The 22,877-nt window shown below is 40.7% G+C and overlaps 1 protein-coding gene and 1 long non-coding RNA gene across 4 annotated transcripts in view; one reads left to right on the forward strand and one right to left on the reverse strand.

The window, feature by feature from the left end:
• The first annotated feature begins 341 nt into the window (after positions 1–341).
• The window catches only part of EMILIN2 (elastin microfibril interfacer 2), a 53,388-nt gene continuing 30,852 nt past the window's right edge, over positions 342–22,877 (forward strand). For all 3 annotated transcript variants that reach the window (XM_077352670.1, XM_077352671.1, XM_077352669.1), the window contains exons 1-4: positions 342–489; positions 2,844–2,966; positions 10,799–10,974; positions 14,009–15,901. In XM_077352670.1, coding sequence (XP_077208785.1) covers positions 374–489; positions 2,844–2,966; positions 10,799–10,974; positions 14,009–15,901 — 2,308 coding nt within the window. In that variant the 5' untranslated portion in view covers positions 342–373. The remainder of the gene's footprint in view (positions 490–2,843; positions 2,967–10,798; positions 10,975–14,008; positions 15,902–22,877) is intronic.
• LOC143844894 (uncharacterized) lies at positions 483–10,805 on the reverse strand. The gene is made up of 5 exons (XR_013234180.1): positions 9,739–10,805; positions 8,975–9,178; positions 8,211–8,303; positions 4,391–4,529; positions 483–1,587 (listed from the first exon to the last, which is right to left on the reverse strand). It is a non-coding gene; the product is annotated as an uncharacterized LOC143844894 (long non-coding RNA).

Here is a 22,877-nt window from a genome sequence, read left to right on the forward strand (position 1 = left end):
CTCACGCCCGTTCTCTTGCTAGGGAGTCCCTGAAGGAAGCCCGTGAAGTCTTTCTGCTTTTTCTCCGGGCACCAGGGCCATGGATTGCGCGCGGTGTGGTCAGAGAAGGGGAAAAAGTGGGCGGCCGGGATGGGGGGGGGGAGGCAGCAGAGAGCCACCCACCCACCCCACGAGGAGGAGTGTGCGAACTGGAGGGCGGAAACTGGGGAGGGGAGGGGAGGGGAGGGGGGGTTGAAAACTTGCGTCAGGGAAGGAGCCTCGCCGGGAAGCGCCGGGCACGGTCGAGAGAGCCTCTGTGGGGAGGCGAGCGGGCGGCTGCGCTCTGGCGGGGTTCCCTCGTGTCTCCGCGGTGGCGCGCCGGCGTCAAGTAGGCATGGAGCTGCGGCCGAAGCTCGTCGGCGGGACTGTGGCGCTCCTCGTGTGTCTGGGCGGCTGCCTGGCCCAGAACCCCCCATCGTCGCGCGCCACTCGGCCAGGGGGCCGCAGCAAGTAAGTGGGGCAGCGGCGCCCCTCCCTAGAGTCCCGCCTGGAGGGGGCTCTTGCCTGGCCAGGAGGAGGGGGGGTCTCGGGCAGGGGAGCGGCCAGATGCGCTGGCGTGGTTGGGAAGGAGGGTCTGGGGCTGCGGAGCGTCGAGGGCACGACTCCAGGGGCCTCGTGCCACGTGGGTGCTTCTCACCCCTGCCCCGTTGAAGCCTGAACAGGCTTTTATTCGGTAGAACCCGAAAATACGGTGTTTGAGGCGGCTGGTGTGGACGCCCGTCCTGCAGCACCAGCAGTGGTGGCAGTTTTCACACGAACAACGGCGATTGTAGGGTTTTTTCGATCAATGTACGTGATGCCCCCACTGCTAGGGACCACCGAGGGTCAGGGGAAGAAGCGTTGGTGTCATGAGGCGGCAGTGGGGGGTTGGCTTCCTAATCATTGACTGGTTAATTTACTGGCAATAATAACATGAAGCGGGTTGCAGCCGTCTCCACCACTATATTTGGTCCTCTTCACTTTCCTTTCTTCTAGTGCGATATCTTTGTGCTTTCACCTTCCAGTAGACTCAATGCCCATCCCTACTTGGGCATAGTCCTCCAGAGTTCTTCCTTAATTTGGATCAAAGGATAGATTCAGATGAGTAGCGGTGTTGGTCTGAAGTCGCACAATAAAATCAGAGTCCAGTAGCACCTTTAAGACCAACAAAGATTTATTCAAGGTGAGAGAGTGCAAGCACGCTTCCTCAGACTATGCTCACACCTTGAATAAATCTTTGTTGGTCTTAAAGGTGCTACAGGATTCTGATTGTATTGGATCAAAGGTGCTTTTGTTTTCTTACCAAATAGGCAGCTGTTGCTAAAGGATGTGGTTGAGGGATATCTCAAAGGCTAGGTCTACCTGTGCCTTATTTGGTATGTCGGTAGATTTGGTGGATTTGCCTTATTTGGTTGGTTGGACTTGGTTGTACATAAATGTTGATCTGAAATACACCATCTTCATGAGTCATTGGGAAGCTCAGCGTTGGCCAGACAGCAGTGTACAGACTGAACAGAAGATTCGGTCACAGGGCTTGGCCTCTTCCAAGATGATGAGGTACATTTGGAACTATTAAAGGAAGAGAAAATCATCACCCAGCCCATGAAACACAACACGAGATCATATTGTTAAATATCCTCCCCCTTCCCAGAGTATTGGAGGAGTACATGTTCTATGAAATAGTTTAGTGCCATATGGATAAAAAAGATAATTGAGTACTAATAGTAATTAATAACTTTCCTGGTAATTAGCCCTGTTGAACAGTCTTGAATAAGAGTAGGATTGCTGTCTTTGCAAATAAGTAAGCAGAGCCTACTAGAGGAAATTAAATAGCTAAAATCAGGCAACAAAAACCACTGGGGCTGACAGCAGTTCTGCACCTCATCCCTCCACCCTTATAATCTAACTTTCAGATTCCACCTGTGACTGCTTTATTTTCTCAGCTGCAGCCCCTCCAGCACATTGGTCTCAAAGGCTTCTCCCTGCAAGTAAATTCAGGGGGAAACATCTTTGAGCATCAATCAGTTATTGTTGGCTATTAGTTAGCATGCAGCTTAACAAAGGAAGACCACTTAGTTGCTGTGAGAAAGTCCAAAATGCCTTCTAGCCAAATGCCCTGTAGCCAAAAACACAGTCATCCAACAGATCAAGTTGGAGTGCTGATTCCTTCATATCCTTTGCCATTTGTGATCGAGCACCATATGGCTTTAGTTTAATGCTAAACTCTGCAACTGTCTTTTTTGTCCTGAGGTCTGGTACCATATATCCTTTATTATTGTTTAATAAGAAACTAAGCATGGAGGTCTAATAATTTAAATGAGCACTTTTATTATATGTGTTCATGTTTAGAGACAAACAGCTGAAAGCTGGTTGCTTCACTCTTACTCTGTTGTTATTAAGGCTGAGTGAATTTTCATAACACTAATTTGAGTTCTGTTTTATGGACAGGGGCTGAAATTGGCGAGGATGAACTGTAACTGCATGCATTTGGCTTATTAGGTGAACTGATATTTTAGAATACTTCTGATCCTTGGTAATATTTGTGTGTGTGTATGTGTGTTCACAAGCATAAGGGGTGTTTGCACACGCATTGTCCACATTTAACAGTTGGACAACTTTGAAAAATTGATCTTGCTCCCTTCTTATATGTTGGGCTGGTGCACAAACTTCAAGAGATAGTGGCAAACCAGCCTTGACCCTCCTCTGAATGGAACATTTATGACTGCACATTCAACCCACACAGATGGCTTTAAAATCTGCATTGTCTGCTGCTTTCACAGAGTGACTGGATTCCTCTTGTCTCCCTCTCTTCTTCTCCCCTGCAGAAACTGGTGTGCCTACATAGTGAACAAGAATGTGAGCTGTTCTGTGCTGGATGGCACTGAGAGCTTTGTGGAAGTTCAGTACAGCTGTGCCTGGAACCAGATGCCCTGCCCACACACCCCGACGTAAGTAACAGAAGACAACAAGCAGGGGACTGGGTGGGTGGGAGAAAAGTTTGGTCACTTCTCCATCTCCAGCAAGGAGCTATTCCCATATGGAGTCAGAAGAATGCTGTGCTTCATCACACAATTAGTCAAGCAGCAAGACTGTTCATGCTTAAAATCTTCACTCGTGTGTACTTCATGAGGACATACATCATTGTCTGACCCCTGATTTCTTAGCCACAACTTAAGTTGAGCAAAGCTTGCTCCTTTTATTGCAAACACAAGGCAGCTGAAACCAATTAGAGCCATGTTGACTCTTCTGTCAGCAGATCATGCAACAAGTTGCTGTACATAACTCAGACGACAAAAGGATGCTGCTAAAACCTCCCCTGCAAGTAATTAATTTGGTGCTGCCATCAGTAGAGGGCTTTTGGAGTAGGTAGCACCTGGGTTCTGTGGGAGCTCTGTGAACACCTGCTGGTGAGTGCTCTTACATTCTTTGGCCCACTGTCATCTGCAGGCTTCCAGCTGTGCAGAGCACTTGTAAACCTTGCTGTAAATCAGTGCAAGTTATCCTCTTTGAAATAACTGGGAAAGAGCCCAAGAGTGCCAGGAATTCTGAGCCAGTATATGTTGCCCAGTGAACAAAAGATCTGACGTGTAAATAAATTTACTGAACAAGATACACAGCCATTGAAGTAGATTCTGGTGGGTAGCCGTCTCAGTATTCTGTTTTGGAAGAAGTGTGCACGTGCACAAATGTTTATAATTAAAAGAAAACTTTGTTGGTCTTAAAGGTGCCACTGGACCGACTGGGCACTATCAAATTGGTCACCTAATTATTCAAATTGGGCATTTTCCTTAGCGTACTTGATGGATGTTGTCAGGTCCAACAGAATGACCCCATACACCCTGCATTCAAACTAAAAAACAGTTTAAAAGATGGGACATCAAATCCAGAAAATATTCAGAAAATATCCAGGAATACAAACAGAGCAATTCTCTCTCCATATGTAACATTTGCTAAATTTTGCCAGATAACTGGAAAGAAAAGTTTCCAGACCTAATCCCTTGGATTGAGACATTAATCATATTAACTTATATCCATAATAATAAAAATATGGCAAAGTTGAAAGAACTATAGAACCAGGGAATCTCCAGAATGAGAAAGTTATTCAGAATGAAATCAGGATAAAAGAAAAGAGACTGTTAAAATCAGTAAGAGAGGGTTGTTGTAGGTTTTTTTTTTAAGGAAATTTGCTCATTAATGTTGGGAAAGCTTAAAAACCCGATAAATGCATTTGGGGGGAGTTTGTGCATGATTCATAATTTATTTTAACATTTTTCTTCGATGTTATTGATTAAATAGCCACTTTTCAGAATGTATGTTTTGAATTAAATATTTCAACAATTAAAAATAGTAATAAAAAAGTAAGGACAAATACCTTATTCTTGCCATCTGAACAATCCGTGTGGATAGTGATAGGATTAAGCAGTCCTGCTGCTGCATTGCATGGCAGTGCAAAACACATAACTGGGGAGGTCACATGTGTGTAGTTTCACCCTGAGAAATCTCTGCCCGTGCTGCAAATGATAAAAGTTAATAATGTTGAATTTTGTTCCAAGGCATGCTCTGGACCAAAGCCTCTCTTTCCTCTTGTGCTGTTTTTTTCTGTGCTACTGGCAGCAAAGGAGCCTGTTCTTTACACATTTGCAGCTTGCATGTACAAAGGAATTTCATGCAAGTAACTGTCCAGATTGCTATGTCAAGTGTTTGCCTGCAACTGAATTATGCTGAATTATGAGTGGCTGTCTGTCATTTGAGTCCAGAGTCCTTTCTTACAAGCAGCCACTTCAGGTTATTTTACCTGTAAGGTGAAGCTGCTGGAAAAACCATAGTTTGTGGTGGAAAATGCAATCAAGTTTTAGCCAACTTGTTGTAACTTCAGAGGGTTTACTAGAGGGTTTACTAGAGGGAAACAAGTGGTTTGCTATTGCCTGCATCTGTGGCAAACATGGACTTCCTTGGGGATCTCTCATCCAAGTGCTAATCAGGATTGACCTTACTTAGCTTCCAAAATCAGACAGGATTGGGCTAGCTTTGGCTATCCAAGTCACACCAAGTCACAGAATGACCATCCTTGGTTACTGAAATTATCTTGAAACTAGTAGCTTAAGCCCACTGATTGGCCCCTCCGCTCGTCAGTCCGGGGCCAAGGGGCCAGTCGCTGATTTCGATCACAGACTCGGCCCACCCCCACCCCCCTTGGCCTTTTATTTATACCATGGAGATACAGATAAGTTATAGGCAATGGAGTCCTAAATCCATTGGCTTAGAACAGTGGATCTCAACCTTCCTATTGCCGCAACCCTTTAATACAGTTCCTCATGTTGTGGTAACCCCCAACCATAAAATTATGCAAGTGTTCTTTCACAGAAATTAAACCGAAACTGACCAATGGTGTGAAGATCCATTGTTCATGATTGTATATAAATTGGGGTTTTTCTGGGGATTTTTAGTTCAGTTCTGCCTCTTGTCCCACCATTCCGATCTTGCCCTTTTACGGTGCTCCAGACAGATGAACACTCTATCTCTATCTACCCCACAAGGCTATTGTGTGGATGGTGCTCCCCCCCCCCCCGGCCAAGCTGCTTGCCCTTCTGTGACCCCTGTGAAAGGGTCGACCCCCAAAGAGGTCCCAACCCCCAGGCTGAGAACCACTGGTTTAGAAGGATGTCAATCTTCTTAAGGTTGCACTGCAAGAATAGACATTTAAACACATAGCTGACATGTAAGAGGAGGTGACTAGTAATTGACACTCACTTTTTACATTATTATAGAGAAAAAATAAATGCAAGCATGGAAAGCATCATCCTGATGCTAGGATCTTGCCAGGTAATATTGAGTAATATCAGAGTAGTAATAGGAACTGAAGATATAGTAGCTGAAGATATAGTGGTAGGCTTTAATCAGAACTTTATAATTTGGATTTTGGAATATAAATCTTTTTGCCAAAAAGTAAGTCAGATTAAACTAAACATCCTCCTCTGCAGTTAAATGGGAGGAAGTTGAGTTGAGGTATTCTCTATATAATGTTCCCTGTAGATTTTTAAAATATATATTTTTAAAAATAAGATTTTAACTGACCATTTTAAGGAAGTTTTGTGTATCAAGATATAGTTTGACATGGATTGTTTGTTGAAAAAAAGTTTATATTTTCTAAATTCATGTCTTAGCTATGGTTACATAGGGCAGGTTTATCCAGTGTGGTACGAGAGAGCTGCATGGTGGGTGGCATAAGTAACACCAGACATCATTTCAGCCTTTTTGTACTGTATTGGAAGCAGCTTGGGTTTCTGAAAGACAAATCCACCACTGCTGCTGAAGGAAGCACGCTAGATAAGGAGAGCCACCAGCATGAACTAGGCATCCCCTCCCTCGCTCTCTTTGGCACATGGCCCATTGTATAAAAGGCTGTGATGGAGACTTCAGGCCAGTCTAGTCACTCTGATGTATAATTTAAACTGGTAAACAGAGCCATTGTTTAAAAAGCTACTTCATCAAAGGCATATTTCAGTCATTAAAAACCAACCCAAGCTAAAGTGGTCTAAATTGGTGGGTTTTTTTAAAAAGTATCATTTATTGCCCATACTTTCAGGTTGCTTAAAATGGGCTCAATAAGAAAGAAAAATAGTGAGTTTATAATTGGATCAAAAATCTACAAAAGGACCATTCTTTCTTAATGGGGAGACAAGGAATGTTAAGTAGGGCAGGGAGAGGCCTTCCTTACAGCTCCAGCTTGCTGTACAAAATGGGGTGTACAGCTGAGGAGCAGGAAAACCTAAACAATTTTAGATACACACTTGTTTAATAATCTCATATTTCTGGATGGGTGAGAACCAGCATGGTCTGGTAGTTAAAGAGCAGTAGACTGATCCGGAGAACTAGGTTTGATTCCCCACGCCCCCACATGCACCCATCTGCATGACCTTGGGTTAGTCTCAGTTCTCTTAGAGCTGTTCTTGCTGAGCAGTTCTTTTATAACTCTTCCAGCCCTACCTTATGCTGTGGGGAGAAGTAGGGGAAGGCGTTTGTAAGCCACTTAAATAGTGAAAAGTGAGGTAGAAAAAAACCAGCTTTTCTGCATTTGGCCTTCAGATGTACTAGTTCCAGTGCAAAATGGTATTTCATTCTTATACTAGTGGCCCATTATCTTTCAATGTACCTTTGTTCCTCTGTTGTTAGAGTCTTGACATGGAGAACGATGAAATATAGGATTGTTTTCTTGAATTGTGGTGTCCAGCAGTTATGCATTTAAGCTTCACAGTTCCTTGACTGCAGAGAAAAAAGTCCACATGGGCCCATTATGCACGGCCGCCGAAACGGCGATTTCAGGTCACATGGAAAATGTGGAGGGGAAAGACGCAAAGCACATTGGTTATGCACGGGACAGGGCGCAACAGCGGCAAAACCCAGAGTAACTGATTATGCACGCAGCGATCCCGGCGCCGCTTCTGGTTGCGCCCCGGTCACCCGGAAGCTGCGCTTTCTTCCGCGTTTCGCTAATGTGGCTTTTTCGGCGGCATGCACCGAAGCTGCGGCCAGTTGCAGCCGCCTCCGTGCGTTATCGGTGATTTTAGTCGCCGCCATTCCACTCTGAATGTGCGTTATTCCCCCCGTGCATAATGGGTCATGGTGGGTCTCGCAGACATGACATTAGCATATAATGTATTATTCTTCATTGGCTATGGTTCTTGAGCTTTTTGTGTATGGATACTTTACTTTTTGACTTGGTCTTCATAGAACACAATATATTGTTTCAGTACGGAAGAAGAGTTGGTTCTTATATGCTGCTTTTCTCTGTCCAAAGGAGTCTTAAAGCGGCTTACAGTCGTCTTCCCTCTCCTCTCCCCACAACAGGCACCCTGTGAAGTGTGTGAGGCTGAGAGAGCCCTGATATTACTGCACAGTTAGAACAGCTTTATCAGTGCTGTGACAAGCCCAAGATCACCCAGCTGGTTACAATTGGGGGAGCATAGAATCAAACCCAGCTCGCCGGATTAGAAGTCCACACTCCTAACCACTGCACAAAGCTGGACATATCAAAGGATCTTTGTCTAAGAGTTTCCTGCTGTTGAACCTGACTTTTCCCTTGACTCCCTTTGAACCTCCCCTTGACTTTTCACATTGTATAGCAAAAGAGGACAGTGGCTTTGTAATTTACAATTTAAAGTCTACACCAATGTATAAATCATACTGCTTACCTCCTCAGAGTATAGTAGAAACTTCTAGTTCTTAAATATTTTCATTGTAGTCTCAAGATCCAGATAAAATTGAACCAGGGAAATCCTTTGACCCTAGTGAAAAGAATCATCGCATTTTATGTTACATTATTCTTCCACAGGCTCCCCTAACAGAGGAGGTTGGGCTATGCCTTACACATCCGATGTTTGGCTTCTTGTATGTGTGACTTAGCAACAAGGTATGAGATGACTGCCTGGTCATACAGAATTGGCTACAGCGCTTCCTCTGATATAATACTTAATTTGTTAAAGGTGTTATATCTTTCAGAAAGCTTTGTCATCTGTGAATACACCTAATATCAGTGTTCAATAGCTTTATAATTGTTGAATTTTCTTCATTGATTTTTTCCTTATTAACATTGATAGGGATGTTCCTGGAGAGTCAGCAATATTAATAGAATATTAAACTCCTGTTTTGTCTGTCAGATAAAAATAATATATTTTGAGGACCTCAGGATTTTTTTTCAAAAGGAAAGCAAAATTGCTGCTATTTCCTGATATGAAAAGATCATTAAATAACAGTTTCACTCAGTGTTGGTAGTAAAGTATGGAGCAAATTGGCCTCACTAATAAAATTCTAGAAATATTAATTTAGAGGTACACATCCATCACATCTTCAAATTTCCTAGCAGAGTAACCCTCATTAATTTCTTGATGGCCCTAATAATTAAAAAAAAAAACGATCAACAACCACCACCCTTCCAACAGATGAATTCATTTCTTACCTTCTCTTTGGATAATTTAAGTTGGAATTCAATTTGAACTCTTCTAAAAATGTTAACAGATCTTTATTTGTAATGTCTTTTGGAGTATGTCCATATATTTGTAGAAAGTGGCCCGTGCTCTTTCAATGTAATGCGTAATCCAGATCTTCCTTTCTGTAGTATTTTTATGATTCACTTGCCAGGATTCCCCACTCTTGCACTCCACTGTTTTTTAAAAGAAAAGAACTTATACAATTGCCGGAAAGTATTTTGGAGATAAGGATAGTCCAGTAAATTAGTTTTATGTTCTTATTATGGAAATTCAGAGAACATGGGAACCAGAGGAAGAGCTTCATCTGGCTGGTTCCTGTTGTTGATTACTTTTGGGAAGGAGAAACAATACGTCAGATGAGAATGCTTTGAAAACTTAAGCGACTACTAGCAACTATTAGGGTTGCTAACTGCCTGGATAAAAAGAATGCCCTGGACTAGACGCTTAATGGGATGTTATGTACCTCCATGTAATGAAAAGCTTTGCCTGTTAAATGGATAGGACATGTTATTTCAGGGCTGTTGGCAACCTAGCAACCATCTAGGGTAGGTGCTTTGGAACCTAGTATCATATGTGGTGGGAAACCTAGAGGCCGCCTGGAGTTCTTTTGTTTCTCTAAAGCTAAGCAAATTAGGCACATTTCAACCAACCTTCTCACTAGGTACACAGGTTACCCACAGAGTCTGAAAGACCACAAGCAGTGTTTTTTCTCCCAAATCAGTATAGCACTTACCCAAAAGAGCACTGTATTTTATAACTACAGTGTGTTGGGAGGGATTATCTCTATTTCTGTGAGGATGTACAATCCTGTAGCTGCTGATAAACAAAAAAAGAAAGAGACTAAAGATCAGAATCAGAAGATTTCAGATATTGCTAGCAGCAGACCTGCTGAACAAGTTATTTAGGTTTGAAACACACTTCAGGAACTCTCACAGTCTCAGTGATTTCAGTGGAACACAGGCATGTACCTGATTGCAGGAATGCAGCCGAAATCAATCATTGAGACTTTATTTCATTATTGGAAAAATGTGGGTGGAGTTTCTTATGACTTCAAACAGCTCTGTGAATTAATTAATTCATTGATGTTTTTGACACAAATTAGTGGGTTTAAAATAAACTGTGGAAATCCACAACTGACTCCAAAGGCAAATATTTATTTGAATTAATTTTGTCTTTTAGTCAGCTGGAGGATTTAGGAAGTAGTTTTGAAGAACATAATTTTAAATTGTACAGCATTTGGCTTTGTGTGTCTTAGATTCTGCTGCAAAGCTGACAACAGTGAATAAGCTGAATCCCACAAGGGACAAATGATTTCATGGCTTGAGAATTTTTAACTGCAGCTGATTCAATAATAACAAATTAAGAGAATATAAGGGAGTGGTACGGAGTGTTTCAGCTGTTGTGTAAAGATGGACATTTTTCTTGATTAACAAGCATACCATGACATGAAAAAAAATCTAGAGCATGACTTTTTGCTATATAGAGTTTCTGCTACATTTTCAAAGAAGAGAGGGAGGTGAATATTTATTTATTTGTTTGTTTAAAAACTCTACCTCCATCTTTAGACAAAGAGGCTCCTCAGCTAGAATCTCACATGCTGTGAAATATGGGCTTGAATTTTTCAAAAGTCAGTCGACTCTGTGACAGATTGGTTCAATTGTAGGTTGTCCCAATCATGCCTAATATGTAATGTACCCTGATAATTTAGAATGTCAGTAATAGTTCTTGCTATTATTAGGGCACTATTTCCTTCAAAGACAAAAAGTTCTACTATCACCTTTTTTCTTTGACAGGTATCGTACAAGTATCAGACCTAAATATATAACAACATATAAGACGGTAACAGAATTAGAGTGGAGATGTTGCCCCGGCTACATGGGTATAGACTGCAAAGAACGCACAGCACCACAACCAAGAAAAGTAGTTTACCCAGCAGACCTATCACCAAATGGTGCAAAGACAAGCCCAGGTAACACTTTATTTGGATCTTGATATGCATGGCCCTTTTTGATATTTTTTTTAGCAGTCTTTAGCACTTTCAGTTTTCAAATTGCTTTTCATAAATTTCCTCAGTCTAATGAGAGTTAGGTCTTTACAATTTGCTCCTATTGTACTTGTTGGCCAAAACAAGAGTCACATCCACTTTTTTGTAAGTCCAGAATTTTTTTCCCTTGAGAAAGTACTGTTTTTTAAAAAACAAAGTGTTGCCAGATTACATGTGATCACTCATAGTTCAGTAGATGATACATAATCATCTGTGTGGTTCAACATATTTATAAATGATTTGCAGATGATACTAAATTTGCAGATGATACTAAGCTGGAAGGGGTAGCAAACACAACTGAAGACAGCAACAGAATACAGGATTATCTTGATAGGCTCGAGAAGTGGGCTAAACTGAATAAAATTAAGTTCAATAGGGACAAATGTAAAGTTCTGCATTTAGGTAGGAAAAACCAAATACACCAATATAAGATGGGGGAGACTTGTCTTGGCAGTAGCATGTGCGAAAAGGATCTAGGAGTCTTAGTAGACCATACATTGAACATGAGTCAGCAGTGTGGCTAAGAAGGCAAATGGGATTTTGGACTGTATCAAACAGAGTATTGTGTCCAGATCATGGGAGGTGATTGTACCACTTTACTCTGCTCTGGTTCGGCCTCACTTGGAGTACTGTGTTCAGTTTTGGACACCCCAGTTGAAGAGGGATGTTGACAAACTGGATCGTGTCCAGAGGAGGGCAACAAAGATGGTGAGGAGTTTGGAGATCAAGACATATGAAGAAAAGTTGGGGGAGCTTGGTCTGTTTAACTTAGAGAGGAGACGACTGAGAGGGGATCTGATAACCATCTTCAAGTATTTAAAAGGGTGCCATATGGAGGATGGAACAGAATTGTTCTCTCTTGCCCCAGAGGGACAGACTAGAACGAATGGGATGAAATTAATTCAAAAGAAATTCTATCTAAACATCCGGAAGAAGTTCCTGACAGTTAGAGCGGTTTCTCAGTGGAACAGGCTTCCTTGGGAGGTGGTGGGTTCTCCATCTTTGGAAATTTTTAAATAGAGGCTAGATAGCCATCTGATGGAGAGGCTGATTCTGTGAAAGCTTAAGGGGGTGGCAGGTTACAGTAGATGAGCAATTGGGATGTGAGTGTCTTGCATAGTGCAGGGGGTTGGATTGGATGACCCCTGAGCCTTTGGGGAGGGCGGTATATAAATCTAAATAAATAAATAAATAAATAAATAAATAAATAAATAAATAAATAAATAAATTAGGTCCCTTCCAGCTCTATTATTCTATGATTCTATAATAATAAAAGCTTGCATTGGAAAAAATATCAAATAACTTTAGCTTTTAATCTATTAAGTATTTATTCACCGATGACCACATGGCTAATCTCAAGTAAAATATATGTAAATTTGTCAGTTTAGTAACATCTTCAGAAAGCTATAGGAAAGGTATTTATTCTCCTTTGTAGTGATAGTTTAAAAATGCTGTTTTGTCACTAGCTTTTTTATTTATGGCTGCTGAACATTTGCACCAAAACAGGTCACAGGATCAACATAGGCTCATCTGGGACTCCTGGTCATGACCCCAGCCCTATTATCAGTGCAGAAATTACCATTGTTTTTGCATTTGCATCTCCCTGCTGTCCTTTTTCAGCAGATGATGTTGTCCCTGGCAAGGCCACATTCAGTTTCAGACTGAGCTGCTTTCTGGCATGCTTTTAACACATATTTTAGGTCAGTGTTGGGAAAATGCAGTATGTCCCATCAGTGATAGTCACAATTGTACAGCAGCACCTAAAGGTGATATATGAGATAAGCAATGGATTTACATACAATTTATATGGTCAACACTTAATTCAAAGTTTATATCTATATGTCAGACTAATTAATTGAAGGCTAGTTCCTTCTCTTGTTCTGAATGTTCTGAATTTCAGTATATCTGAAATCAGTGCCCTTTCTGCATTCTTCTACAATTGCAATTTAGCTGTTAAAGCTGTAAATGAAATAATTATCTTACGGCAACAAACAGAGTCCCCCCTGCTTTTAATTGCTGGGCTCTTAAAATATATTTATGACAATTTTAGTCTCACACATCTTGAAACTGAAATTCTCAGACCCCCTTGTTTCCTTAGGTTAATTAGGAGTACTTGGTAATAAATTGAGAAGTAAGTCTCGGTAGACTTTTCAAGTACCTTTCTGAAGTTTAGAATTTTTTTTTAAAAGCTGATGTTGACTTCAAATTACATTTTATTATCATCACTAGTTACAGAATTTATATCCTGCATTTTTACCCAGTCAGGGCCACCCAAGCAGCTAACAGTAAAAAAAAAAAATTATAAAAACACATCACAAAAACAATTCACCATAGATGATTAAACCACTTTTGAATTTAAAATGGCTGTGGTAATTATGGATAACAGAGTACCAAAGAAGAACTAAAGGGAATGATTTATTATACAGACTAGCCTTTACAACATCAAATGTTAATGACATTAAGAATCTGAATAATTATAATACAGAAGTATAGTATATACACTTAAGAGTATCCACATACACACTCATTGGTGCATACATAATATGTATTTTAAAATATGGACAAATATATAGATACCGTAAGTTGGACATTGCTCAAAATCATTATGATCCTCAAAAATACTCATGATATTTTTGGTAGCAGGAACAATTAATCCAGTGATTACTTAGGTAGTTGAAAATTGAGGGATACTCTGGATATACCTCTGAACTGTGGTTCATTTTGTTCAGAAGGATTCCTCCTTGTTGTAGAGGATTTTCAAGACAGCAGCAAGCTAATGGGGAAAGATCTCAGCCAGCTCCTTCTGTAAGCTTTCCCACAAGATCCAGCCAAGTGCTACCTGGTATTAATATGCATCAAGCTGAAAATATGTTGTAATTGCAAGCCAGTCTACTGTTTCTTATCAAAGTTGTTTGAAGAAATAATAAAAATTCTATTTCTACATTACCCCTTTCTACAGATTCTAAACCAGAGTTACAGCAACATGAATTACAGGACAAAAAGATTCAAGACCTTGAGGATGAGTTGTTTCGCCTTACACAGACAGTGCTTGAGCTTCAGTCCTCCTTAACAGGGGTTAATGAAAATCTGAAACTTGCAGTGCAAGAAGATGCAGGTCAGATGCGTGTCTCATGGCTGAATAACCTTCATGATCATCCGGGGCCAGACAGTGACACTGAGGGAGAACAAGACGTTACTCAACCTTTTCCAGGATCTGAAACAAAGAACATACAATCAGAAATTGGTCAAGGAAAAGATGCCTTGAAGGCCGAAAATGATAAGCAGGAAGAACTACATGGGAAGGTGAACAGCTATGAAGGGCGAATGAAAGTGCTACAGGAAGCAGCCCAGGGCCCAACCATAATGATGCCTAGTGGCCAGTTATATCAGGCATACATTGATGCTAAGTTTGAAGCCTTGAGACAGGAAATGTTGGAAGGATTTGAGAAGAAAATGGCAGATCTGAAAAATTCATGTGAATACAAATTGATGGATATTCAGCAACATTGTGATGATCTTGAAGCCACCTGCTTGGGAATAAGGGAGCTTATTGGAGAAAAAGAAAATGACCTGAGGAAAGAAATAAACACTCTTCAAACTCTTATCCAAGAGCCTTCAAACCAGTCATTTTGCTGCAACACTGCCAAAATGGATAACTTTGGGCAGCAGGTAAAACAGTTGGAAGAGAAGATTGACAGAGCTGCAGAAGCTAGCAGGATTTTAAACATCAGAATAGATAATGAAGTAAGGCACTCTGCCACTCCAGCTTTAGAAGACAATTTGGATGTAAAATGGGAGGAACTGGAAGCAAGGATCAATGTCACAGAGAAAAATGCTGAGGAACACTGCTTTTACATTGAGGAAACTCTTCGTGGTACTATAGCTACAGAAATAAATAATGTGAGAAACTTACTTGAACAAAAGCTTCAGGCACTGGGAAATCACTTGGGAACCACTATTCTTGATGTTGCTAATGTCACAAATCCAGAGGAGAGAGGTACTGGTTCAGGATCTGTCTTACACAGTGACTCAAGCTATGGAAAGGAGCAGTTTACATCTGAGATTAACTTCATGAAGAATAAATTACAAGACATTGAAAACTTTTGTGGGCAGAAATGCCATCCTGTAGCACCACAGAATTTGGAGAGAATTCATAAAGACCTGGAAAGTTGCAACAGCAAATATGATCAATTGCTTTTGAAAACAGGGGACAATTCTGTTCTCATAAATTATTTAAATCATTCTTTAAATGAGAACTTCAATTTAATTAAAAGCAACCAGCATGACACCCAGAAACTTCAAAAAGACTTACGAATAGTTCGCTATGGTATAAGTGCTCTTGGTAAAGATATAAAAGTCCTCCAAGATGACCTGAATAGCTGCAAAGAGCAACTTGTAGGTATCAATTCAACTTGTGAAAAGACACAGATTGGTGTGTTCAGAAAGATACATAAAATACAGAAAACAGTTAACAATCGAACAACTCATCAAAGTAATAATTGTTGTAATGAGTTGAAAGAGACACTAGAGCAGCTGAATGAGAAAGTATCTTTTGACCAAATCAAATGTAAAGAAAAATTTCCTGGTGTATCTTATTTGGAGGGTAGAGTGTCCCATGTTGAAAAAGCCTGCAGCAAACTGGACACCATGTCCAGCAGCCTTCAGAAGATCAAGGAAGGATTAAACAAACATGTATCCAGTCTTTGGAATTGTGTCAATCAGATGAACAGAACTATGACATCTCATTCTAAGGATATTTTGGGCCTCAACAATTCTGTGCATCAGTTCCAGAACCAGTTCCACAAATTCACCATTGATGTTCAAAATCTTATGAAACCTGATCCTGTTACTCGTAAGTTGGCCCTCCCTCTTTTCATATGCTAAACTATTATTTAAACAATATTGTTATTTTAGTAGCAATTTTGATGACCAAAGAGAATATATTAATATTGTTCATATCACTATCCAATTCCCAATATGGCCAAGTCTGTGGATATTTAAATCCAGAGACTGGAGAAATGGATATACGAGAGAGATTTTCTACCATCCTGAAAAAGCCCCAGGCTTGCACAAAAAACCCTGAAATCTTAAAGAAAAATGGGGAGCCATGGTAGCGGCAACTTTTGTAGCTTTGAAAAATGATTGTCCCTTGTGAGGTTTACTAGGCAACCACAACAGTATTTCTAATCTTGGTTTCTGTCAGTAAAAGATACTTCTATAGGTCTTTTTTTGGCATTTTGAAGGATGACTCATCAGGACTAGTCCTGACAGCAACCACCAGGCAATTCACTACCACACAACTTGCATTACTTACCCAGGACTGTGCAACTGCTTGGCAACAGCAGTCACACAAACACAATGTTATATACTGGTTAAAGTTTAAGTCTAGGATTTGGAAAACCCATAATCAAATCTCTGTGCTGCTGTTAAAACCCACTTGGTAACCGTGGGCCAGCTATCACAGGGTGGTTGTGAGGATAAAATGGAGAAGAATGATGTAAGCTGCTTGGGTTCCAAATTGTGGGAAAAGATGAGATATAAATAATATAGAAAGATGGGGGCAGATAAAAAAGGTAGTTTTGTGGAAGGAAGGAAAGGAGGAAGAAGAGAAAAGGATATGGGAGGATATGATAGGAGAATGAAAAGAGGATATAGTGGGGAGAATGGAAGATACAAGGGGAAATTAGTTTCCCCCCTCCGTCCTTGCCAGTTCTTCTCTGTAGAACATAGCATGCCCCCCAGCACCTCACAACTGGGTTTCCCCTTTTAGAGGCAAGCAATGTGGAGTTGGACAGCTCTGTCCCTGTTTGTTTTCCACAATACCACATTCAATGCTGTGGAATAATTAAAATTTTATTTCAGAGGTATACTTTGCTTCTAGCTTTTAGAATGGGTACAAATATGTTTTTTGTTAAAAAAAAAATTCAAACCTGCATTTTTTCATTTTATAATTGTATCTATTCTTTTTTTCCTTTGATTTCAGTAAGAAATGCATTTTAGTTGAAAATACATTTCCTTTGTGTTTTCAATCAAATTTGGATGAAATATTCAGAGAATTTACTAGTATTTCTGGCTGAGGGAAGTATTGTACCCTGAGAGATGGGAAGGTATTTTATTTATGTACCTACCTACCTACCTACCTACTACTGCCCTTCCAAAGTGGCTCAGGGCAGAGGTACAATAATAACACCAATAATAATTAAACATTAAAGCATTAATAAACATTAAAACATCTCAACAGAACCATTAAACCTTTAAATACATCTCAGTACATCAGTGCAATCTTTCTTGTGTAGTCTGTGGGGTTCTCGGTGGGAGGTTCCCTAGGGCCCGTTTGATGTTTGAGGTAGTACTTGCCTGGGGAGAGGGAAGGACTGCTTCTCTTCTCATGTGAGCAGATAGGTGCCATGTATGCTCAAGATAACTGCATTCTACATGTGTGGCTTTTCATTTAAACATACGAGATTGCAGATTGGTTCAATGTTGGAATAGTAATTCTTGCTGAATGGAAGATACAAGGGGAAATGTACATAGGATATCTTCCTTTCAGTGGAGACCCAGGTCACTGGTGTAGCCTGCATGACATTTAACCATCTTTGCCAGGCAAGTCTACTAGCACCCTACCTGCCTTCAGACTGTCTTGCTGCAGTGATCCATGCAACGGTCACCTCCAGATTAGATCTGTAACTCGCTCTATGCAGGCCTACCCTTGTATTTGACCCAGAAATTACAGCTGGTACAAAACACAGCTGCCAGAGTCCTCACTGATGTATCTTGGAAGGTCCATACTCAGCCTGTCCTGAAGCAGCTGCATTGGTTGCCAGTTGTGGCCAGGATCAGATTCAAGCTTTTGTTATTAACATTTATGGCCATCTGCAGCTTGGGCTCTACCTATCTGAGGGACCACTTGTCTGCTTATGCCCTCTGCAAGGTTCTTAGCCCTATTGGTGCGAATCTACGTGTGGTCCCCGGCCCCAGAGAAGCACGCCTGGACTTGGCCCTGACCAGGTTGAATGAGCTCCTGGAAGAACGAAGGACCCTGACACAGCTGTCTCATTTCCTGTAAAACCTGTAAAACAGAGATCATCTGCCAGGTCTTTGGTTGAGGCTACTCCACTCTGCGATCCTGTACCTGTGATAGTTTGACTAAATTGGGGAAGGATTGGGGATTATGCCACTGTTTTTAGGTTTAATGGTATTGGGGATTATGATTTATTTTAATGGAGTTTTAATTTGTCTGCGTGTAAACCGCCACGATTATTTGGGGAGTGGTGGAATAAAAATCTAAAGAATAAGAATACAGGGGAAAACATGCATTAGGAAATAAAAGTTTGAGGATTAAATGATGTACAAATATCATGGTTGAAATATAGTTTCTTAGAATTTATCTTTGTATCTGTTGATAGTCAGTGTTTATAAGATGATTTGCAGAAATCTCATTTTAAAAACCTCTGTGTGACAATCTTGTCCTGCTTGTGCTCATGTGTCTGTGTCTTTTGGGGGCCACTTGAACTATAAAGCAGATTATTTTGCATTATTGAACATCAGAAAGATTGAAGTGTTTATTGTTTCAATGTATCCTGTGTAGTTTTGGCATTTTGAATTGACAGCTGTTAAATTGGAGGTTAATTACATTTATAGATTTACATAAATGTTTGCCAGCATACGACATCACTTAAATGATACCGCTTTTAATGTGGAATACTCCAGCCCTAATAGTCTTTTGTTATATAATGATAATTTTGTTGGGATGTGGTGTGAAACCATGTAAGAATTATCAAATGAACACTTGCAACATGCAGGATTTTAACATTATTGCCCTTTTAAATGTTTAAGTTTGCAGCCAAGAATTCTCCAACTCTGGCTTCAGCTTTCACTTTAAGGCAGTGTAGAGCCAAGGAAATTTAAAATTTCAATCCAAATGTATGTTGGCAGATTAATGAATATTTTTGCGTAGACTGTATAAACTGTAATCCAGACTCATATTAGGTTGTTACTTACTCAACATTTCCATTTAAGGTAAAGGATGCTTGCTTGGCCAGAGCAATAAACAGAAGGTCAGGCACATTATGGGCATGATCTCAAAGCCCAGGAGTTAAAGAGACTGCTGTATTGAGCACCTCTGTTTGCTTATTCATTCACTTTATAGTCCAGTTTTCTTGCTGAGACTGAAGGTGGATTACAGTATAAAACAGTGAAATCAGAAATCATAAGACAAAGTGAACGATGCTGCAGGGCTAGGATTATAGCATGGTGATTGTTGTGAAAATGCCCAGGGGAATGGATGGAAGGAACCACTTTATCCATCTATTACAATTTCTCCATTACCAGAGAAGCATCAGATCTATAGAATTACTTTCCTCATGCTACAGTAATACATTAATTGGCCTTTCGAATAAGGTAGAGAAGAATAAGGTAGCTGCTGAGCCATCTTGGCATTTTCTCTGCAATTAGGAATAATAATAACAACAACAGCCTGCCCTTCTTCATAAACTCAGGGTGGGAATTATCAAAATCAAACAATACATTTGAATAATAACAATAAAATCAGATAGGTCAAATAGAGTCAGTTTGGTGTAGTGGTTAGGAGTGCGGACTTCTAATCTGGCGAGCCAGGTTCAATTCTGTGCTCCCCCACATGCAGCCAGCTGGGTGACCTTGGGCTCGCCATGGCACTGATAAAACTGTTCTGACCCAGCAGTGATATCAGCGCTCTCTCAGCCTCACCCGCCTCACAGGGTGTCTGTTGTGGGGAGAGGAAAGGGAAGGTGGCTGTAAGCCGCTTTGAGCCTCCTTCGGGTAAAGAAAAGAGGCATATAAGAGCCAACTCTTCTTCTCCTTCTCCATTAGGTTTTTTAAAATTAATATAGGTTAAAAAGCCATCTTGTCATTATAGTTAAAAGTCTTGGGAGCAGGGTGGAGTGGTGTCTGGTAGATTTCTTTAAGATGTTACTCTGTTTCAGGTATGGAAACTTCAGAGAGTCTGAATCTAGAATTCCTTCCATAGGTCTATTTAATCTCTTGAACCTTGGCTGAAGTGGGAAAGGACAATTGAGCAAGTTCATTTGATATGGGCCTGTTAAAATAGGACTATTTTCTAGGACAGTTTTTATTTGGGTCATACTCTAGATTTGATAGCATCACTCTCTGTAAGATGCTAAAACTGTTAAAACAATTTAGGTTTTAGTTTAATAACTGCAAGAGCAGCAATTCAGTTGCCAGAAATCATGTCACTTCTGTATTCTATGCAAATAGAATCAGCGACTCTACAGCTCTTGGTCAGTTTTATTCTCTGGCATTGTTTTATTCTTCTTGTGGAAACAGTGAGACTGTTATGATTGCTGCTACATTGAAAGAAACTAACAGAAAACAAACATGCAAGAACCTTTGAATTTCACTTCCACTGCATTCAAACATCTTAATTGCAGTTAAGTAGAAATGTACGCTTAAGTTAACACAAGTTGCTTCCCTTTATGTCATGCAGAGAATAATAGCTTAAACTCAGGACATATAAATACAAGTCTGCGGTGTAACTGAAGTGAGTTCCCATTCCACTAGCCACAATTCTAAACCTAAATTAAATGTATGGATGTCGGGGGAGGGTATAGGGGAACAGACATAGGATATGGCACAAATCTGGAGGGAAATGGGCTGATGCACATTTTTATATAACTGCTTATTGTGTTACTGAGCCATGCCAAAGCCTTACTGGAGGCTGTGAGGAAACACAGAACTGTGAGCTGAGGAAGAAGTTTTTTGCCTGATACTGTTGCCAGTCTGCCTGCAAATCAACAAAACTGAGCATAAGCATGAGGTTTTGAGTGCCTACCTCACCCATGTAGAAGAAGGCCATCAGCTGGTGATAAGAGCCACTCAACTTGGCCCTGAAGGTACTAAGTGCTCCTTGGGCTTCGCTAGGGGGACCACTAGAGGATTGGCTTGCTAGAAGGCACCTGAGAGGTGCTTGGCTGAGAGATGGTGAAGCCCAGGGGTTTAATAAACAGCTAAATGGGAAGAGAGAGACTAGGAGATGGGAAGGAGTAGAGGAAAGGGAAACAGAAAAAGAGATGGGAATGAAGAGGACCTGGGTTCACTAGGCCTGAGGCAAAGCTATAGAAGCAGGGCTTAGAACTCAGTGACATTGATGGTAGGCTGAGTCCTCTCTGCAGCTGTAGATACAGTGACACAGGCTGGTTCTGCACTTACTTTTTTTCCAATGGTCAATCCTGCTGCATTTAGATCAATTTGAACCTGGATCTTCTTCCTTTCTTTTTTCCAAATTGAAGCATATTGCATTCTACACTTAATTGTGTGGCTGTTCTCTCCTTCCTGCTTGATTGGGGAAACTAAGAGGAGGGAGGGTCACAATGCTTCAGCTGGCATTGAAAGAGCACAAGGCTAGAGAGGGGTTTATTTCCTCCCGTTTGTCTCCTGACTCTACAGCCAAAGCAAGCAGTGAGGGGGAATGGAGCACAATGTTGCTTGTTTATTTTTCTTTTCCCAAATGAGCAAGGAGGGGGAGAACAAGGTGGGGGGAGACAAAATCTGAAAGGCAAATCTCAGTACATAGAAGTGTGGGCTTGGAGCACAGTCACTTTAGAAATGAGGGCAAAAATAAGTCTTGTGATGGAATGGCAACCAGGAACTGACGCCCTGACCAATCAGTGGCAGACTGCTTCGCTAGGTCAGTGATGGAGGTATGGGGGAGGGGGAGGGAGTTAATCCAGCAAAATGTAGAACCTCTACACTTAATACTGAGTTTGGGAAACTCAAATGTAGCAAGTTATATCCGCTCCTGGATATTGCAGGGGGAAGGTAGTTTCACCATGGATCAGTCATAGACATTGCAGAGGGAAAATTTAAATCACTAAATATCAAAATGGAAATTGAGTAATGTGTAGATGACTTTTTTAAAATTTGGAGTCACCAGGGGTAAAAAGCCAAGTGTAGATTTAGCCACACTCTCCAGTTTTTTAATGGGCAGGAGCTACAGCATGCCTTCCCCTGCACTAAGGTTAAGTAGGCTGTATGAAGGCAGTATTTCTTTTCTTGGTACTTGGCATTAGTGGAGACCTGTGGCAGTAACAGGAATTTTAAATCTGGAGGTAGACTCAGTGAGAAGACTGAGATTAGAGCAACAAACACCGAATTTGGCATGTAGCCTGCTGTCATGTGGTCATTTTCAGTTGGCAACAATAAGTGAAGCAATACAAACACTGCTGATTAAAGACCATATCTCCTGGGGATATTCTGTTTTCAAGTGCAGGAATGATCTAAGTGCTATCTGTCTTTCCAGCTGCTTTGTAGGATATTTCTGCTTTACAAGCTTTCTAATATCCAGCTAGAAGACTGCTGTGTATATACTTCTGCAGTTTATTCAGTCAGCAGGAGATGCATTTTTCTCCTTGCTGTCTGGATTATTAACACATGGCTTACCCAGGTGGTGGCTCCCCTATTATTATATAGTCCTTCTAGAGTTTCCTGTAACGTTTGCAGTCCATTTGAAAGAGAAGTTTGTTCCTGTGTATCTTCCACCTGTTTGATGACCTACATGAAATGTTGCAGACTGCACCAAGGTGGCTCATTGTTCCTTGCACTTTTATGTAGACTAATAACGAAGACCCTGACTCCTTTTATATCTTTTATCTTTCCCTAAAATATGAGTTTCAAAAAAGATGGAGATATATTGATATAGATTAATGGCATAAAAATAGCGATATTATAGATGTTATTTGTCCAGTGTTGAAGAAAGTGGTTAAAAGGAGTAAAGTATAAAAAGTATAAACATAAAAGCTCCTAGGACCTTCCAGTTCTTATACAAAAGTAGT

This window comes from Paroedura picta, chromosome 9 (assembly GCF_049243985.1).
Source record: "Paroedura picta isolate Pp20150507F chromosome 9, Ppicta_v3.0, whole genome shotgun sequence".
NCBI classification, from domain to species: Eukaryota; Metazoa; Chordata; class Lepidosauria; order Squamata; family Gekkonidae; genus Paroedura; species Paroedura picta.